This window comes from Pteropus alecto, unplaced genomic scaffold (assembly GCF_000325575.1).
Source record: "Pteropus alecto unplaced genomic scaffold, ASM32557v1 scaffold25, whole genome shotgun sequence".
Classification (NCBI taxonomy): domain Eukaryota; kingdom Metazoa; phylum Chordata; class Mammalia; order Chiroptera; family Pteropodidae; genus Pteropus; species Pteropus alecto.
Window position 1 is genome coordinate 5,172,372 of NW_006441955.1, and position 22,199 is coordinate 5,194,570.

The 22,199-nt window shown below is 33.8% G+C and overlaps 1 protein-coding gene across 1 annotated transcript in view; it reads left to right on the forward strand.

The window, feature by feature from the left end:
- ZYG11B (zyg-11 family member B, cell cycle regulator) overlaps positions 1 to 22,199 on the forward strand; it is a 64,263-nt gene that overhangs the window by 572 nt on the left and 41,492 nt on the right. The window contains 1 exon segment of the mRNA XM_006919206.3: positions 20,693 to 20,858. Coding sequence (XP_006919268.1) covers positions 20,693 to 20,858 — 166 coding nt within the window.

The following is a 22,199-nucleotide window of genomic DNA, read 5'->3' on the forward strand; positions in this document are numbered from 1 at the left end:
TTTCCCTATTTTTCGTTGCTGCTGTTTGCTCTGGCTTTTTACCCCTTTTCACCATTTTATCTCCACTGCGTCCTCCTTTCCCTATCATTTCTCCCCTTCGTCCTTTGCCGCCCACATTTCCTCTCCCCTTTTTCGGCCATCCTCCGCCCCCCACGTCCTTCTCCCCCCCTCGCCGCCCCGCTCTCCCAGCTGCCCCCGTTTCCTTCTACGGGCTTCATGGGTCTAAGCAGGAACAATTTGAGGGCGATTGTTTCCCAGGAGCTGTAGGGAGGGCAGACGAGGATTCGTTGGCTTTCTTCTTCCTTTTCTTTTTGTGGAGAGGAAGGGGGGAGATTGGAGGTATTGGAGAGAGCCTCGAAGCGTTATTACCTAGTGTCATTGTAAATCTGACTGATAGTGTGTTTTAGAGTGATGGAGTGAGGCCGGCATGCATACTGTGACTTTATAAGATATTTAGTCTTTTGACAGAAATAATTAAAAATGTTTTGGAATGTATTTTGAGCATTTTTGAAATGTAGAAGTACAGTTTTGGAAATTTAAAAATATTCACTTACAGGCTTGACTATTATTACTCAGAACGAATGGTTTGTTTTTGTTGAGAGGCAGAGACCAGGGCTTCTGAAGACTGAATCAGCTTGGCAGTCTGATTGTGACAGTTCACTTCAGTACCTTATAATACTTTCATTTGTTTTGCCCTCTCTTTCTTGAGTTGGAAGACGCTTATATTTGCAAGTTGCCTCTTTCCTGTTTCAAAATAGGTTGAGGCTTCAGTTGGTTTTTCATTGAGTTGGGTCACACATAGTTTGCAGTATATTTAATGAACACATTTCTCCATCATATACAGCAGTTTAAATTTTGGTCTCTGAGAGAAAGAAGACATTCTAATCAAATCTAAGTCCTGGTAATCAATCATGTTGTCCTGTCCTGGAGGTTAGTTAATTTTTATTTTTCCCCCCATCTGTTTTTTCGGAAAGTTGTTTGTAACAAAATACTTTAATCTTTGAACTTTCCCTAACTCACTGACTCTGCAGTTTGGGGTTGCCATTCTCCTGTGTCTGCCTCCCCAACAACCCTTCACATTTGCAGTCCATCACATTATCATTGTATATTAACCTGTTTCTCCCCCTGAGATGTGACTTCTAGGCAGCAACTATGCCGTACTCATGCCTGTTATTCCTAGTGCCTAGGCCAACTAGGTAATTGAATGATTCACTTTATGGTCTCATTTTCCTATCTGACAAGTATAATCTTAAACTGAAATTTGAGGCAACTAGTGAACTACTTAGAAAGACTGAGTTTGAGAATCTTATTTTTGGTGCAAAAGGGAAATTTAGTAAGATATGATGATTTTCTCTTTAGAATAAAGGGCTGTCCTAGGTAAGACATCAAATGGCTATATTTTTGGAAGTGTTGGCCCTCCCATTGAAAATGAATGTATGAGTACGGAGGGAGATGTTATGAACCCCTTTTTGGGTATTTAGGATTCAAAAGTCTCATTTGAGCCGGGCCTGAGAGATGAACAAGATTTATGTAGATCATTTTGGGAAAGGGAATAATGCTTTGTTGTGAATGTGAGTAGAAAGTAATTGTATTGTAGGTAGTAGGATTACCTTTATATATCATGGTGGGAGGGATGCAGGAATGAGCATGTGTAGTAGGAAATGAGACTGGAAAGATGTATTAGACATGATTATGGTTTAGACTTTGCCTCTAACTAACTTGATTTTTCCTTGTTAAATCACACATACATACGGTAGTTAGAGTATATGTGAGAGAAGTGGAGTCAAAATATTAGCTTATTATGCGCTGAAAATTATCTGTAGAGGTTAATTTTTAAAAATTTCCTTATGCAATTGTGTAGTAGGCACTCAGTAAATAGAGTTGAACATTATTGTAAAGCTTTTTGTATTTTATATTTTCCAATTTTTCTGTTATTTAGTGTTTTGAATGTAGTCATGTGCCACTCAGTGATGGGGACATATTCTGAAAAGTGCATCATGAGGTGATTTTGTTGTTGTTCGAACATCACAGAGTACACTTACACAAACTTAGTGGTATAGCCTAGTACATGCCTAGGCAATATAGTATACAACTGTTGTATATGTGGTCATTGACTGAAATGTTGTTATGCAGTGTAAGACTATAGCTAAGATGCCTACCTGGAGGGATTATAGGCCACCACTTCCAGAGTTTGATTTATTAGGTCTGGAGTAGGGCCTGAGACTTTGTATTTCTATCAAGTAACCCATGTTGTGCTGATGTTTCCCGTGTGTGAACAACAATTGGAGAACCACTGGTCTGAGATATAGTCCATACTTTTTATTCATCTAACAATTTTTTTTGAGTGCCATTGACTGTGTTGGCATTGGGATATTACAAATAATAAAACAGATGTGGTCCCTGCGTTTTTATATCTTATGTATATAAAGACATCAAACAAAAAAGAGTAATTTTAAATGTGAAAAGTACTAAGAAAGGAAAAGTTGTGGGCTCATGGTATGGGATAGTCAGGGATGGCTTCCTAGAGGATCTTACTTTCAAGAAGAAAACTGAAGGATTAAATTATAGGAGTTATGTTGTGGAAAACCAAATAGAAGGAATAGCACATGTGAGTGACTGGCGGTGGTACTCTGTTGTGCCTGTTTACCTGTGCATATCCTGGATATTCAGCTCAAGGAAACTTCATCTGCCCTGCCTACGCCTTAAAAAACCCTAGTCACACAACCTCTGTTATATAATCCTCTTTCGTAAAATATATATATCAATTGTAATTTTATATTTCTTGCTGTGATTCTTTGGTTAATATCTGCCTTCAATCTCAGACTGTAAAAATCATTTGACCAGCTGCTAAAGGCCATGTGATATTCTGGGCACTGGGGTTAGTTACAGTTATTTATTGAATGTGACTGTATAGGCCCTGTTTTAAGTGATTTACATATTTTATCTCATTTAATCTTCATAGCAACCCAGTAAGATAAGTACTAGCTCTATGAAGGTAGATACCATGTTTATTTGGCTCATCATTGACTCTTTAACACCTACATAGTACCTGGTGCATAAGTACTCAGTTAATATTTGTTGAATGAATGAATGACTTTGAGGATGATCAGAAAGTCAGGGAGGCTTGGTTGAGAAGGGGACATTTGAGCTGGGGGTTTTAACAAGTGGGGTTTTATTGGGTAAGAGTTTGGGAAGGAAAGCCATTTTTGGCTAAGGGACCAGCTTCAGCATAGAAGCTGAGACAGAAGTAGCCATGATGTATTCTGGGAAATGTATGACTCTAGCATTGAGGGTGCAGTAAGAGATGAGACTAGGTGAGCCTAAGGTCATATCATGGAGGACCCTGAATCATAGGCTCAGGAGTTTTGGCCTCACTGAAAAGACCCTTGGTACCTTGAAAGGTGTGTGTGTGTGTGTGTGTGTGTGTGTGTGTGTTTGTGTGTGTGTGTGAATTTTATTCTCATAATTCAGAGATTTGGAGGATGGTCACTTTAAATCAATATGAAACATAGTTTGGAGTGGGAAGAGCTGTTATACTAGTCAGGGTGAAAAGTATGTGAACTTTTCTCCTTAACCTTGATGTGGTGGTGATGTAAATTGGAGGAGGGAGAACAGAGAGAAAAGAAATATGAAGATACGGCACACCACTTTTTGGCTAAGTGAATTATCCATAGAGACATTACTGCGGAGTTGTGGAATAAGCACAGAATCAATAAACAGCTTTGCAGTTTTGCTCACTGCCTTTAGAGATTTGTGAGACTATTAAAACAAAGTAAATTTACTATACTAGAATCCTTTATAAACAGTAGTTCTCCCAAAAGTATCAGGTCATGTAGAGAGAGTCAGTTCTTTCCAACCTCATTTAATTTTTAAAAAGATTTTTGTTTGGTATGAGAAAAGAGTGATTTTAAGTAAATATATATTTTATTTTTAAATTATATATATAATTTATTTAATAATACATTGAACAAAATACATTAAAACAAATTTCAGCCTTTTTCTATTTAACAAATGACACATTAACATGAGATAAATCTTTATTTGTCATTTGTTAAAATGAATATATCTTACGATGTAGATTGAAATTAATTATGTTTATGGCATCAAAATAGATAATAACCGACTTTTTAATCTTAAATTTAGAATTCTTGCACTTTTGTACTTAAAAATCCACAGGTTTTTAAAATTGTTCTGTTTCTAAATGACAAAATAGAATGGCTCCAGGCTGCTACTTGGAAGCTTGTTTCCACAAATAAAACACTGGAAGTATGAATAGTTATTTCTGATAAAGAAAAATACAAGTTGGATATAATACCACATTTCTTTTTTTTTTTTTAATGCTTAAAGAATACTGATACCTTGATGTAGTACCATTTAAGAATCCTGATCAGATAAATGCATTCATTTACTTTAATTTCATCATCAGTGTAACTTCGTTTTCTTTAACCATAGTTCAGTATAAGAATAAAAGTAATTTTAAACTGTGATGTTCCATGTTCGGACGAAGTTATAACAATGGAGTGACTATAATATCAAGAGCCAGTCTCCTAATTTCCACTAATTCACATATATGCAGTAGATAAAATTTTGGATACTCTCAACCTATTCCGTTTTTAAAGGAGAAAAATTTAATTATTCTATTATATGGTCAAAATATACAAATTGAAATAGACATCAATATTGAATTTAATAACTTGAACCATTCGTGAATTACGAAATACTGGCTAGACCACTATTTTTTTTTCATAGGTTGTAAAGCTAGCCCTTAAAAACACAATTAACCAATAAGTGGCAGAAATAGTCATTATTTAGAACGGACTAAAAAACATTTTTAATACTAGAAGTAATTAAAATAGAAAAAAATAACGTTACAACAAAACTCTTGCATTATGAGACATTTATTTAGAGGAGCATGATCTCAAACAATAGCTTTCATTTAGTGAGCACACTATGTATCAGATAATGTACTAATCTTCACAGTTCCTATGTTTTAAAGTCAGGTTGATGATGTTTTCTCATTGTACAAATAAGAAAACTGAGGCTTTGAGAAATCAAGTAACTTTCCTAAGGTCGTATAGCTAATAAGTGACAGAGCAGATTTTAAGCATGGGTTTGTCTGACCTCTGTTTCAAACATTTTCCCTGGACTCTTTTGAGGTTGTAGGAATCTAAACTGAATTCTGGTACTTAAAATATTTGTACTATTGTTTACATTATAAAAGTAATTTATATTTATTGAAAGAAAATTGGTCAAGGGTGTTTTTATGGTTCTTGATCCATATTGCTAAATTGCCTTCTATAAAAAGCACTTGAAGCAGAATATCAGATGTTGATGGTATTCTGTCTTTAGCATTTAGATACCTTTTTAATGTTGAAAGCTTGATATGACAGGAATATACTTTCAGAATATATTAATGGGGGGGGGAGAAAAAGGCTGGCAGGAATTCAGTGTTTTAGAATGATACTGCTCTTAATTTTAACAGCATCTATTTTGCTGTTATTTCAAGATATTGTGTATATTTCAAGATATCGTGTGTATTTCAAGATATCGTATACAGAGCATACTTGGTGCGCAGGTGGATTTGTGGGCCTTTTATGATATTTACGGAGCCTATAGTTTAAGCTCCACTAATTTACACTATCTTTATATGGCTGCTGCGGCCACACAGGTTGTGCTGCACAACTCAAGTGGCAGTCATACACATGGACAGCGATGAGATTACAAAGATCTGTATCTTGTATACTTGACAGTGTCTGGCACATAGTAGAGACTCAGCAAATAATTGTCGATTGAAAGCGTTTTGCAAAGTATACTAGGACCCTTATGATCGAATCATTTAATCTAATGATCTAATTATTTTATGAGGAAAAATCCTTTGCATTTTATCCTCTGTAATACTGAGCACACATTATGCTGTTTTTCCTGCCTCTAAGTTTTGCTTACATTGTTTCTTTTGCCTAGGATGCTGTCCCCCTTCTTGACTTCTTGACTATTTAACCTTCAAGTGTTTCCTCAAACTTTACTTCCTTTCTGAAGCCTTCAGTTACCTCTAGGCAGCTTTAGGTTACTTTTTTCCATATGCCTTTCCTGTACTTTGTATATTACCTTGGTTATGAATATGCCTTGATTGCTGCAATTATCTGTGGTGGTGGTATTGTTTGTTAATGAGGCTGGCGATCTCTCTAGATGGTGAGCTCTCTGATGGCAAGGACAGAACTGTGTTTTATCAGCTTCATGTCTTAAGCACTTAACATGATGCTGAGACATAGAAGATAAATACTTGTTCAGGGAAAGAATGTGTGTATTTGTAGAGAATAGAATATGGTGATGTTAACTGAGATGTGAGTTACAAAAGAGGGCCAAAAAAGGTGAACACTCTGTCCATGTCCTCTGAGGGAAAAAAAGATGTTTGTTTGATAGATAAGAAATGTTGGATCAGATCGTTTCTCTTGCTGGACTAAACGGTACTTTTGACCTAGGATACATGTTTTTGTCCAGAAGGGGTCAGCTGAAAGAGGTGAGAAGGAAGCCAAGTGATTTCAAGATAAATTGCAAAGCAATATCCCTTTGTATAGATACTTGCAAAGTACTTGTTCATAATTTGTGGAGATGTCTTTCCAGAAAATGTAATAGTTAAACACAGATAGTAAAGAATCAGTTACAGGTAAATCTAGAGGGGGTGGTTAATCATTTAAACATTTTGTTAGCTCTGTAAAAAGATCTGTTTTTTTCCCCCAATCTCCAGTTATCTTTTGTATAGACATTTTTTCTTAGCTCTCCAGCATCTTAATTCTTGTTCAATGTCGCATTCTTGTTTCCTCAAGGCATTTTTAAAACATTTGAATGTTCTTGGTTATGTAATATCAGTTTCTTTTTATGAGCCTTGTAACCTTTGGCAAATCATTTCACCTGTATATGCCTCCATTTTTAAATCTATAAAATGAAAAGATTGTATTAAATCCTCTGTGATTCCTTCCACCTCTTAGAAAACGTAGTAAAATTCTAGCAAGTTAAAAGTAAGTTTTATAGTCAAGTAGGTATGTTCTATTAGCTTTAGTACTCTGGGATCATGGCAAGCTGCTTTTATAACTTTAAATTTTGTATAAACTTGAGCTCTTACCTCCGTGAATATATTACACAACTTTTCACACCAGAAAGTATTCATTCAGTTATGTTAATATTTTCATAGTACTTTAGTATTTTAAAGGCATTCTCATACACATCCCATTTATTCCTTACAACCATCTTGTGTAGTAGTCAAGATAGAAGTTTAGCATCAATTTTATAGATAAGAAAACTGAGAAGTTAATTTATTTTCTTAAGGTCACACAGCTAGTAAATAGCAGATCCGGGACTGACTGCAGGCCCAGTGTTCTTTCCATTATTAACCCAGCTTCTCTGTTTACCATATTATATTTCAAAACTCATGCTGGTAGTTAAGAGGAAAATAATGCTAAAGTATCTCTGAGTTAGTGATTCCTGTGATCTGCTCATTAGGTCAGTGATTAGTGACTCGAATTTTTGTTCTGTTTCTTGGAATGGCTTTGTTACATGAGCTAAAATGGAAGGGAAGGGGATTTACTTACCTTTCCAGGACTCCATCTCTTATAGATAGAACTCTAGCTTCTTGTCATTTAGCACATAGCCATTTGACACACTGGCCAGCCCTTGAAGGGATACATGCTAGAAGCTTCTCTTACCTTCATTATTTCACATCTAGGGATCTCTGAAAGTAATTGGCGGTTTTTAAGAAAGAAAAACAACTCCCCACACAGTCCATGCCAAATAGTTCAATATATCTGGACCCTTGAGCACAATTCATGTATGCATTTGGTACTACCTTCTTGATCTTCCTCATTTGTAAAATGATTGCGTTTGCGGAAGGAGAAGGTAAAGGGATTAGATCATATCAAAAGGTTTTTATATTAGGTGTTTATTCCTGGAAGTCTGACTTGATTAAATCAGTAGTAGAAAATAGGAGGAAAATAAAAAAGCCTGTAAATGAAGGAGAGATTTCCTATGGAGTACTACAAAAATGAGGAGTCAAAGATTGTTTAATATCTGAAGTTTCTTATATCATTGAAGTCAAAACGGCAACATTTGTCTGCCTTTCAATCCCATTCTTTAATTTTAGGGCTGGACTCAGGAGTTGTATTTCTCTCTGGACATATAGTCTTTTTCTAGGGGCAAGTTAAGTATTTTAAATATACCTAACAATAAATTTGTGCTTGACCGTTCATTTTTCATTCAATAAACATTTAGCGTCCACTGTGTAGTAGGCATTATTTTAGGTTCTGTGAATCCAGCAGTGAACAAAACATATTGTGTGTTTCATGGAGTTTATATTCTATAATAATGGCTAACATGTTTTGAGTAATTGGTATATGCCAGTCACTGTTGTAAATGTCTTGCACTTAGAATTCATTTAATTCTGACAATAATCCTACGATACTGTTTTTGTCTGCATTTTACAGATCATGAAACTGAGGTCCAGGGATATTAAGTACTTTGCCTAAAGTTACATAGTTTTGTAAGTAGTAGTGCTGGCATTCTAATCCAGGTAGTCTGACTCTCAACCTCATGCTTTTCACCATAGTATTGCACAGTCCTTCAGAAATGTATTTCTAATCATAAAATTGTCAAGTTTGTAATCTTTATAGTTACCTGGTTTCTGGCCCAATCTTTAGAAAAAAATCATTCAGGGATACAAAAAATAGAGAACTATCAGAGCCATTATCTTTCATTGGAGGATTTGTCAGTCTTAGGAACTTTTCAGATAGCAGATGAGACTTTGAACTTGATTCATAGGAGTTGGAACTGAGACAGCTACATAAAACCAGGACCTTAAAATGCCTGCATCCTTTGTGAAAAGGTAGATTAAAGAATATCTGCCCGATTGTGTAGCGAGACAAAGAGTCTTGTTTGTCTTTATACAGATGGACTCCGGATGGCAAAAGTCTTGAGGATTTACAGTTGTGAACCTGCTGTCCCATACGTCTGAAACTTAAATTTGTATTAGTTGTGCAAGATCATAGCTAGTAAGTGGGAGGGGAATATTTACTGAGTAATTACTCTGTCAGGCATTGTGCTGGGGGCTTTGCACACACATTCTCACTTCATCTTAACAATAACATCATGAGGTAAGTACTAATATTATCCCTATTCTACAAAGGACAGAACTGAGGGTCAGAAAAGCTAGGTATTTTGCAGTGTTAACACCACTAGAATTCAAATCCATATCTAATATTCTTCCTACTAACCACAAAGTCTCTGGAAAAGAGAGACCTCATTATTCAGTGATTCTAGAGTCCTCAAGGTCTGTCTTGAGGAATTATGGCAATTTAAAATTTTTTTATATTAGATGTAATAGTGTAATAGTGTCATGAGGAGAAATAAAATGAGTTTTGAGGCAAGTAACCGTCTTGTAATTTACTAATTGACTGAACAAATAATTTATTGGTTGCATTTTATAGGGTTTCAGTTCCCAGATACAAGAGATGCCTGATCTGTGAGGATCTTTTCATTTTTTGTCATATCAGCAGCAATGGAATCCCCAGTCCCTTCTAACAGTAGACTACAATTGTGATATGTAGTCAATTCCTAGTGTCCCCCACCCCTCCACTTGATAGAAATGGATGGGCCACATCTCAGAATGTTGAAATGCTTCTTTGGCATAACCCTGGCAATACAGTAACACAATCAAGCTTTTCAATAATAAAACAATAGATAACCAACAAAATAGGTAACTACGTCATGGGAAAAGAACTGAGAATGCCTCTAGCTGGGTGTTGCATAAATGACTAAACACTTGAAGGAAGGAAAGTATAAGAAAGCAAAAAAAAAAAAAATTATAAGATTTATTAAAAGAAGGCCATGAGAAAGTTTAGAAAAGGTTAATGAGTATTGATATGAGGTTCTTCAAAGACAGACCCTCTGGCCTTTAGAATCTGAGTAACGAGGTCTCTCTTTTGGTTACTTATAAGGAAAAATACATTTTATGTATGATGCTGGTAATAATATAGTAAAGTATATTCATATCTTTTATTTCATTTGCTACAATAACTTTATGAAGTGAAAGGAAAAATATATAAATTTCATTTTACAGATAAGGAAGCTGAGGCACAAAAAATGAAATGGCTTTTTCGGAGGCATCATGGTTAGTAAATGGAGGAATCCTGGACCTAGATTTTAATGAATGATAAATAAGTAATCCTGTTTGTGGGGGAGGTAAGGAACTGGGTTCTGAAGAAATAAAAAGGCAACTGAAAAGATATATTGCTATAACGGTATGTGTAGTGGGGAGGATTGACCTCTCTGCTGGACATTTTCTTGCTATTAGAAATCAGTACCTGCCACAAAAAAATAATAAAGTGGAAAAGCTGTTTGAGGAGCTATTCTCCTTTTTCTTTTTTGCTCTTTCTTCATTGCTTCATGCCCCCAAGTGTGCTCTGTGTTCTTATAAAAAACAGTGGTTCAAAGTCAGGGAGTCTGCTTATAGGTAGTTCATTTATTCACTTATTCAATAGATACTGAGCATTTGCTGTGTGCTAAAGTAAGGAGTACAGAAGTGGATAAGGCTTGGGTCTTAACCCTAGTGGTTTTCAATGTGTGGGACACAGAGCTTGATATAATAATAGCCATAATTTGCTTACCATTTTTATGGAGGAGTGGACATATGTACTGGTTCTTTTGTATGAATAGGAATTTGATAGATGGACAGGTATGGAAGAGCATTCTAAGGAGAGGGAACAGCATATATAAAAGGGAGGCATAGCTACCATTGTTAACATTCCTTCTCTGAACTTCAGTTTCCTCAACAAAAAAAACCTCTGTTGTCCTTACTTTACAGAGTCATGTTGTTTTGAAAAGGCTTTATACATTAAAGTGCTAGACAGATGTTTAATGAGAAAGATTCTCCTTATTATTACTTTTCTTTATTTTCAACATTTGGGAGGCTTCTGTGTCTCCCCTAGGTGGTGTCGTGTCAACACCTCTCCTGTCCTTCTTTTAGTCTAGTCATTCTTTTCTTGTTTTTGTTGTTGTTCCTTCAAGGAAGGCTCTGTTCTGTCATATTTAAAGGCAGGAGCTTTAATAGCTTTAATAGCAGCAGAAATTCTTTAATTGCTATGTATTTTAAGTTGTGACCTATGCAGTCTAGTTTCAGAGCAGTGTTATAATCCATGGAACATAATCCTGCAGCCAAAAGTCATTTAGAAATAACTAAGTTTTTATTTGCAAATTTTGGAACATTGTGAAATAGAATAGAGTTCATAAATCTTCTCAAAATTCCCTTATTATTTTCTACCTACTTCCCTTATTATACATCATAGCTGCTCCCCTGCCTTTCTCCTGAAAACCCTCCCAGTCCATTATTATCAGATGATAAAACCTCTGGAGAATGTAAGACTGCATAGGGAAAGGATGTAAGAGTACTGGTGAGAATGGCCAATTTAGTAAAAATAAAAGTATGTATGTGTATGTGTCTGTATAGATATATGTATATACATGTTTTCATTCAAAATTAAAATAATTTATTGAGTGTAATAAAGTGTCTGTTCTTACTAGTTTGAATACATATATTATTAAAATATGACAATCACTGATAAAATTAATACTGTTTCTTGGTTATCTTATAATATTTGAAAAGCAGAAACATGAACACAGCTTTTTATTTTCATTTTCAAAAATTTTTATTTTTGTCTTTGTTCTATTTTTAATAATTTGGTATATTCAGAAGACCAAATGAAACATTTATGTAAGCCATGGAATGTAATAAACAAATATCTAAAGTCCCAATATCCAGCTTAAGAAATAGAACATGACCACTGCCATTTTTTAAAATTTTAAATCTTACCTTTAATCATTTTTATAGATTTGCCACAACATATTGTTTAATTTAGAGGTAACTTTCTAACCTTCTGAAATAACTTTTCAGGCAATATCATTTCCTGTGCCTATATAAAGTTTAATTAAAATCCTGTTGTGTGTATATATATATATATATATATATATAGTTTTTCTTTAGCTTAGATTAATATTTTATTCTTAGCATTTTACCATGTCATTAGAAGTTATTCAGAAACATATATATTGCTGTGTAATATTTTATAGAGTTGATATAATAATAACCATAATTTGCTTATCATTTTCCATTATTTTAAACTTTTGTATTGTGGAGTTTTTTGGGTTTCTTTGGTCAGAAAAACTGATTATTTGTGTAAATATCTTTGTTAATATCTCTTGATTATTTCCTTTATTTCTCTTTTTTTTGTAAATTCCTGGGTGAAGAAGTACTGAATCAAGAGTATGGGTGTTTTTAAGATTATCTTTAAATCTTTCATGTCCAGAAAAATTGTTCCAGTTTACACTAGACCTGCAGTATTTGAGAGTACCAATTTGGGCAAACTTTATTCTAATATTTCACAATGTCAGAATTATATCCTATTCTAGAAAACAACATGTTAATAAAAAAATAAATAAAGGGCTATGTTGTTCTTTCAGACTGGAGTTTTCGTTTTTTCTATTTGCCATAGGATATTTTCAGTCATTCTGCCTGCTGTACTTTGTGATAGTTAATTAATTACAGGGTTTAGTTATCTAGAGTTTATCTAGCTGTTACCACTAGGGAGTGACACTTAAATATAATCTGCTCTATAATCTATAATCTGCTCAGTTCTTTCACTAAAGCATTACTTCCTCTTCTGTACTTGCCTAAGCAAACTCTCCATGACCATGACAAATTCATCCGAAGAAATAATCCCTTACTAGTTTTGTCAGTGAAATTATGGGAGTATCAATCACTATTTTGTTTTTTATTTTTATTTTCTAACTTTTTTTTTTACAATTTCCAACTTATGAAATGTTGCAAAAATAATACAAAGAATTCTCATTTAGAATTCAACTTATTTCCCCCAATGTAAGCATTTTATCCTGTGTGCTTTGTTGTACTCACTCTTTCTACACACACACACACACTACACTCTTTTTTACCCTGGTTAACTACTACTATAAATCTCAGAGTTATTTTTTTATCTCAACTTCCCCTTCCTCTGCCCTTTCCCCTCCTTTACCTGGAAAGGCTATATGGATTAAGAAAAAGGGTGTGGTATTTGGAATTAAATATCTTGGTTCAAGGCCCAGTTATGCCACATTCTAATTAGATGAATTTGAGTACGTTCTTTCTGAGCTCCAGTGTCCTCATATGCAAAATTGTGTCTATTGTACCAGGTCCACAAGACTGTTGTGAGGGCCAAGGTAATATATGTCAAATATATGCCAGATGAATGTTGGTCAGTCCTTCAAAAAACACTTGCCTGTCTAGCAGAGTGCCAGGCATTGTGCTAGGTACCGGGGATTAAGAAAAAAATTAGCATCTATTTCCTATTTGCTCACTTACTGCATTTTGTCAATTCTTTCTTCAAAGTATTTTTCACTTTTGATTTTTTTCCCCATTTTCATTGCCTCTACCCTAATCTATAACATCATCACCTCCTGTCTGAGCCACTGTAGCAACCAGCTGGTGTCCAAGATGTTTTTTGGCATTTATATTAATGCCAAACTAATCATTGTTCTGAGAAATGGTATGGTATAGTAAAAAGGTATGAACTTCATAATCAGCAGATCTGGGTTTGTATCTTGGCTCCGCTTTTTACAAATATTGTGACACTGAGCAAAGTCCTTTTACTACTCTCCTAATTTGAACTCATTTTTTTTTTTTTCTTTTAGCAGATAAATATCAGGGACTGTGCTAGAAGTTAAGGATATAAAGAAGGGATTAATAAGTTCCTTGAACTTGAAAAGTGTCATAGTCTAGTGGGGTTATAAATTACAATGGTGTAACATGGAGTAGTAAAAGAAAACTGGCTTAGGAGTCTTATAAAGGGCAGCTTGTGTATTGGTAAAAACACAGATTTTACTCTAGAGTCAGATTGCCTGGGGGTCTAATCCTGAGTCTACCATTTGTTAGCTTTATCATCTTGCGCAAATTATTTAGCTCCTCAAAGCTTCAGTGTCCCCATCTTTGTAGAATACTCATAAAATTTAACTTACAGAATTCTTATGAGAAATAAAAAATTATATATGTAAAGCACTTAGCGTAGTTTATAGCATGTAGAACATAGCATATATCGACAAACAGTATGAGCTCAATAACTGTGATTATGATATTATTATAGTATAGTGGTTAAGAACTTAAAAATGTAGGCTTCGGCCTCATCCTTGAGTTGGAGTTCTAGTTTAGCAACATGCTGGCCACGTGAGTATGGGGAAGATGTTTAACTTAAACCTCAGTTTCCTTGTCTTTAAAATACATATTGTAACAGGTGCTTGACTCATAGGATATAGAAATTGAAAGAGCTCATGTATCTAAAGAGCTGTGAACCAAGACCTGAGTCAGTGTTTCATGAGAGATAGCTGTTGTAAGTTTTATTCTTGCTCTGCCATCTGCTGGCTGTTTTATCATTGATATGTAAATTAATCTTTCTGAGCCTCAGTTTACCTACTTTGTTCAAAACAAAGTTGTTTGGAAGATTGCAAGTCAGTTAACCCTTGAACAACGTGGGGTTTAGGGGTGCTGACCCCCACTGTGCAGCCAAAAGTTTGGGTATGACTTTTGTCTCCCCAAAATCTTAACTACTAACAGCTGATTGTTGCCTGTTAGCCTTACTGATAAACAGTAGATTAACACATATTTTGTATGTTATATATATTATATACTGTATTCTTACAATAAAGTAAGCTAGACAAAAGAAAATGTTAAAATCATAAAAATCATAAAGAGTAAATACATTTACAGTATTTATTGGGGGAAAAAATCTGTATAAATGGACTCCCACAATTCAAACTCGTTTTGTTCAAGGGTCAATTGCACATATAAAGTTCATGGATTAGTACCTGGCACCACACTGCTGTCATGCAGTACATAATAGCTATTGTTAATGGTGCAATTTAATTTTTTAGGTGCTGAGAGTAAAATTATTTCTGCTTTGGAAATTAGGAAAGTCACCACGGAATTAGTGAGGTTTGACTGAATTTTGAAGAATGTGTGCAATTTTGCCACAGAGAAGGACTAATTGAGAAAAAAGGCTCAGAGGTTCAGTGAAAATGCCTGTTACAGTGCTTAGGAAGGTAGGTTGCATTAAGGAACACTCAGTTTAATATATCTGGTAGTAGTATGTTTGGAGGGAAAAGGTGGGAAATGAGACTAGAAAGGAAGGTTGGAGCCAGTTAGTAAAACATTTTGAATAACCTTGCTGCCTGTATTCTTACAATAAAGTAAGCTAGACAAAAGAAAATGTTAAAATCATAAAAATCATAAAGAGTAAATACATTTACAGTATTTATTGGGGGAAAAAATCTGTATAAATGGACTCCCACAATTCAAACTCGTTTTATTCAAGGGTCAATTGCACATATAAAGTTCATGGACAAAAGTCATACCCAAAGTGTTGACGCTAATTCAAATTTCTTGGTAATTGTGTTTTATCTTAAAATTCATGCAGTATTTGCCTTCTACATAACATATGTATTTCACTACAAAAATATTTTAAGTTATTTACTAGTTATATAGCTTAATTCTCTCTGTTTCAGCCTCCAATACTCTCATCCCCTTAAATAATCTTTGAGTATGCTTGATGCTCTAAGATGTGCCAAATTCATTCTGTAGCTTTAGTCCCTGAGCACACCTCTGCTGGGAATCCCTTGCATATGTTTCCAGCATGAGAACTGTGGTTATAGATGATATGGAACTTTTAAAATTTTTTTAGAAAGAGAGTGATAGAATAAGAGCTGTGCAATAAGAAAGATCTGGGTTGGGCCAGACTGAGTAGAAGTTTTGTTTCAATTTATTAAAAAGAACTTTCTTGATTATTCTTTATAGAAATTGTTAGCCTTTGAACTGTGTGGATTACTTTATGATCCAAATGAAGTCAAACCTGACAGCCTCTGTCTTCTGCTTTTTTAGTAGGAGCTTTGTTTTTACTCTACCTGGCATATCCCTAATTGGTAAAGAGAAGAATCTCTGAGTAGGAATTTCCAAGAGATGAATTATTTAGACACCAAATTCCAGCTTCTGCTTTACCCTTTTTTGTTTGTTTGTCTTTCTGTGATGCTGCTGGTTTTTTAAAAATGAAATAGGAAACATTGATCTCTCAATACTTTGTGTTAGCTTAAATTACTGGAATTTCGGGAATCACAGGTGGCAGTATAGGTTTTAGAATAGATCTCAGATAACCTGGCTATAGTTCTAGTTCTGTCACTTGCTTGATATGTAACTTCTCTTCTTCATCTTTAAAGGGAGATCATTATCTTTGCTCAAATCACAAACCCACTTTGAGTATCAGGTGAGATAATATATTGGAAATTGGTATATAAAGTCGAAAAGGTAACATGTTGTGGTGGATAAGGACGTAGGCTCTGGAGCCACATTTTCTAAGTTCTCCGGTTCCTGTTCTATGTCATTTAATCCTCTAAACAACTTTGTAAGGTAGGTATTACTATTATCTTTACTACAAGATGAGAAAACTGAGGAACAGAAAGGTTAGGTAGCTTGTATACTGTCACACAGTTAGCAAGTGAAAGTTGTGATTTGCACTCTAGCTCTAAAGCCCAGGTTATTAACTATTAGGTAGATGAACAGCTGCCTAGAAAAGCCTTACTAATAGGAATTACCAGAAATAATAGAGAGTTTCTTTGAAAAGGAAAAGTTTGTGGGGTCCAAAAGCCTGCTTTTGTTCCTTGCTGAATGTGTTTTACCATTAGGAAAAATTTTTTAGAATGATTAATTAAATATTCTAAATGTTCAAATATTACTGCCTAGGTTTGTTCTGCTAAAATGACTTCTAAAAATTATATGTTCAGAAGGTTACGTATCTCTCCTCTGACAGTTACCCAACTTTCATTTTTCTCTTCTGCAAAATAAATAGGTTAATTTGAAATTTACAACTGAGATGAAAGGACAGCTTGTTTTATCTGAGCGATGAATTTTAAACATTGAAGAATGAAGAGTAGATAAAGAAAAAAATAATTGATTGTTTCAACTCAGGAAATAAGAGGCAAACTTCTATGAGGCAGAAGTTGAATTTGATTAATTGTTTCCTCTGAACTTTTTCTACTGTGTTTCAGCTACATCTAGCTGTAGAGGAGACTGGGATATGTAGTCTTTATTATAGGTGTTTATGTGCTCAGGTAAATATAAAAAGTTTTATTAATACGGAAGAAGAGAAAAAAATATTAGAGTTGGCAGCTAGCTAACGGTCTCTGCCACATTGGGCCAACCATTTAACTTTTATGAAGTTTGTTTCCTCATCTATAAAATAATGTATTTGTTACTTACCTTACTCAGTCATTAACTATTAAATGTGTCTATGTGAAAGCATTTCGTAAACTGTAAAATTGCATGTACATATTTTAATGACTTTTTTGATTATAGAAATAACATGCTATATAGAAAGTCTGATTTATTCAGAGAAGAAAACTGATAGCGCATCACCCAAAATTAACTACTATTAACATTTTGATGCATTTATTTCCGTCTTATATTTAGTTTTACAAACTATTTTTAATCACAGCCTTATTGAGATATAATTCATATACCATAAAATTTACCCACATAAAGTGTGCTTATTAATTCAGTAGTTTTTAACATAGTCATAGAGTTATGCAATTATAACCACAGTTAGTTACAGAACGTTTTCATCACTTACAAAAAAAAAAGCTCTGTAACCATTAGCACTGACTTCCCATTTTCCTCCAACCCTCCCTCCCCTCAGCCGTAGGCATCCACCAATCTACTTTCTGTCTCTATAGGTTTGCCTTTTCTGGATAATTCATATAGATGAAATCATACAATATGTTGTCTTTTGTGACTGGTTTCTTTCACTTAGCTTAATGTTTTCAAGGTCTATCCATGTTGTATGATATATCAAACTTTTCTTTTTTTGATGAATAACACTCCATTGTATAGATATACTATATTTTGTTTATTCACTCACCAGGTGGTAGACATTTGGGTTGTTTCTACTTTTTAGCTATTATGAATAATGCTTCTGTAAGCATTCATGTACAAGATTTTGTGTGACATGTTTCATTTCTCTTAGGCATATATCTAGGAGTGGAATTACTAGGTTATATGGTAATCACTGGAATGTTTCCCAAAGTGACTGCACCATTTTACATTCCCATCAGCAATGTATGAAAGTTCCAGTTTCTCCATATCTTCACTAATACTTATTAAATGACTTTTTGATTATAGCCATGCTAGTGGATATGAAATGTTATTTCATTGTGATTTTGATTTGCATTTCTCTGATGATTAATGATGTTGAGCATCTTCCATCAGATTATTGGTCATTTGTATTTTTTTTTTTTTTTGAGAAATGTCCTTTCAGACCTTTGTCTATTTTTAATTGTCTTTTATTATTGAGTTGTAATAGTTCTTTATGTATTCTAGATAAAAATCCCTTATTAGATATATGATTTGCAGATATTTTCTCATTCTGTGTGTATCCTTTTCACTTTCTGATGATAATCTTTGAAGCACAAAGTTTTTTATTTTTGTGAAGTTCCAATTTATCTTTCTTTTGCTTTGGTTGTGCTTTTGGTGAAATATCTAAAAGAAACTATTTACTAATCCAAAGTCAGGAAGATTTCTATCTATGTTTTTTTCTAAGAACTTAATAGTTTTAACCTTCATTTAGGTCTTTGATCGATTTTGAGTTAATTTTTGTATATGGTGTGCATTCTTTTGCATGTACATGTCCAGTTGTCCCACCAACGTTTGTTGAAAAGCTTGTTCTTTTGTGCATTGAATTGTCCTGGCATCATTATTAAAAATTAGTTGACAACAGATATGCGAGTTTATTTCTGGACTCCCAATTCTATGTCATTGAACTGTATGTCCATCTGTTCATCCTTATGCCAGCACCACACTGTTACTCTAGCTTTATAGTGAGGTTTTCAATTGAAAGTTGACTCTTCCAACTTTGTTCTTTTCTTTAATTGTTTCAACTATTCCAGGTCCCTTGTATTTCCATATGAATTTTAGGATTGTTAATTTCTGAAAAAAGGTAGCTGGGATTTTAATAGGAATTGAATCTATAGATCAATTTAATAATATTAAATCTTTTGATCCATGAATATGGATGTCTTTCTATTTATTTAGGTCTTCTTTAGTGTTTTAATTTTACAGTTCTTTTGTTAAATTCATTCCTAAATATTTTACTCTTTTTGAAGCTATTGTAAATGGGATTGTTTCCTTGATTTCATTTTCAGATTATTCATTATAAATATATTGAGATATAATAGATATTTTTATATTGATCTTGTATCCTACAACCTTGCTGAACTTTTTGTTTTGTTTTGATAAGTTTTTTTGTGTTGTGAATTCCTTAGGATTTTCTTATACAAGAGTATGTATATCACCTGCAAATAGAGATAGTTTTTACTTTTTCTTTCCACTCCGTATGCTTTTTATTTCCTTTTCTTGCCTACTTGTAGGACCTTCACTACAATGTTAAATAGAAGTGGTGAGTGAGAGCAGACATCTTTGTCTTATTCCTGCTTTTAGGGTGAAAATATTTAGACTTTCAACTTTAAGTATGAAACTAATTGGGCTTTTCATTGATAACCTTTATTAGGTAGTGGAAGTTCTATAAATATTTTTTTATACTTTACCTTATATTATGAGTATTTTTCTATGAGGTTAATATATCTTTGAACTATAATTTTTAATGGCTGCATATTATTCAGCCATTAAAATGTCACATGTAGTATGTGATTGAGAGTTGTGCTTCTGAGTCAGTTTTTAATTTGAAGCCATACTTTGTTACTCACTACGTGTGGAATGCTGAGAAAAGTGTTATACTTTTGAGCTGGTTTTCAGTTATGCAAAAGTGAAGGTAATGCTTGACTACTTTGTGAAATTGGGGTAAGGAATAATGAAATAATGGATAATTCATGTAAAACACTAAACACGGTCATATTGAAAGTACCTAATGGAGGGTAACTACTATAATTATAATAGTATTATTGTCATTGGGGACATTTAGAGTATTTATTTCTATAATTAAAACTGTTACACTTAAATTTTTGTGCTTATTTGATTATTTATTCCTCAGACTAGAATAACTAGGTCAACCTTTATCTTTTTTGAGGATGCTAACACCTATAGAAAATTCTTTTACCCTAATAAATTTATCATATATTTGAACTATAGGTTGGGATGAGGGTTTTGTGGGAAATCGAGTTGGAAAGTAAATTGGGGCTAGATTTTGGAAGTATTCAGGTAGTAGTCTGACAATCTAAGAATTTTGTCTTTTGTTTTCAGGCCCATGGGATGCCATAGAAGGTTTGAGCAGGGGAGGGGTCATGGGTAATAATTTAGGAAAATTGTTCTGCTGTGCCTCTCTCATCTTCCTTGACCATCCTTGACTTATTAGGGCACCTTGCTATGTGATTATATCCTACCCAATATGTCCTCTATTACAGTATTTAAAAGACCTTATATAAGTATTTTTGTAAATGTTTCTCTTCTCCTACTTCTTGAGAACATAGATCACATTTTGTATTGCCTAACATAGAATCTAGCATAGTAAACACTGAGTAAAAATACTTGTTGAATACAAGAATGTTTTTTTCTCTACTTTTCTGGAAACTAACTTTTGTGTTCTCTTTATGTTTCTTCCTGGGCTCCAAGGAGGAGGCATCTCCCTATTCCTTACTTGATATCTGCTTGAATTTCCTGACTACACACCTTGAAAAGTTCTGTTCAGCAAGACAAGATGGAACATTGTGTCTGCAAGAACCTGGAGTATTCCCACAGGAGGTGGCTGATCGACTGCTTCAGACTATGGCTTTTCATGGTAAAAATAATATAAACAGAGGAAACAAAAATTTGTGCTATTAATTAGTATTGGATTTTGAGGTGCCATTTAATTATTTTCTTAGAAATAACAGAATAGGCCAGATGAGTCTGATTCTAAGAAAAGGAATTCATTTATTTTGCCTATCCCGCCACTTTTGTGTAATTTGGAATAAGCATTTTTCTTTTCTAATCTGAGCAATTTACTTTTTTTCTTTCTTCTGTTAGTTTTGAGAAGCTGTTCTCATGTTAAAAATAACTTCTCCAACTTCCAAAATATCCATTTAGAAGTCTCCTGGTATAAAATACCTTACATCTTTATTTAACATTAGGAGAATCAATGAATACTATTATAGAAAAACTAATTTCTGCTTTTGACCTTTGGAAGTGAAATTATAGCTAATTTAGTACTTCTGTTTTCAAAAACAAGTTCGAAAAATAAATTGGGAAAGTCTCATCTGTGAAATTCTCATTATGTATATTGAGGATTTTTCTTCTGTTTAAGTTTTAAGTTGAAAGAGATGTAATATCTTTATATATTTAGGGTTTATAAACTCTTACAAGTAGGAAATATAATTTGTCTATATAATTCTACTATAAAGTAGAATGAAAATGTGGCAGTAATACTAACTGTCATTTATTGATTGCCTATTATGTGCCTGGCATTTTATATATAGATTTCCTTCAACTTTTCTCAAAAACTATAAGGAAGCTATTTTTATCCCATTTGTATACAGATAAGGAGGCTGTGGTTCAGAGAAGTAACTTGTTAAGGGTCACACTGCTAATAAATGGTGGAATCCTGGTTCAAATGCAAGTCTGAGTCCAAATCTATGCTCTTTCACTGTGCCATACAACCTTCCTACATCTACATTTGTTTGGGACTTTTTCACTCCATGAAATTTTGAATTTTTTGAGTATTACAGGGCGTATCTCTCTCTATTTCTCTCTCTCTTTTTTGTATCTTTAACATTTGGTAGTGTTTGACTTATAGTAATTGTTTTATAACTGTTCAATGGATGGAACTCCATCCATTGAAATTTACTCCCCTGAAACAAAGTTCAGGTAGTTTAAAAGACTATTTCTAGAATAGCACTGCCCAATAGAAATATAACATGAGCCATAAAAGTGAACCACATATGTAATTTTAAATTTAAAAAGTAAAAAGAAACAGGTAAAACTAATTTTAATAATTTTATTCAACCCAATATATCCAAAATACCACTTCAACATCTAATTCCAAAGATGGGCTGGGAAATATAGTCAATATAAAAAATTGTTAATGAGAAGATATTTTATGTCTTTTTGTATTGCATCTTCAAAATCTGATGAGTGTTTTACA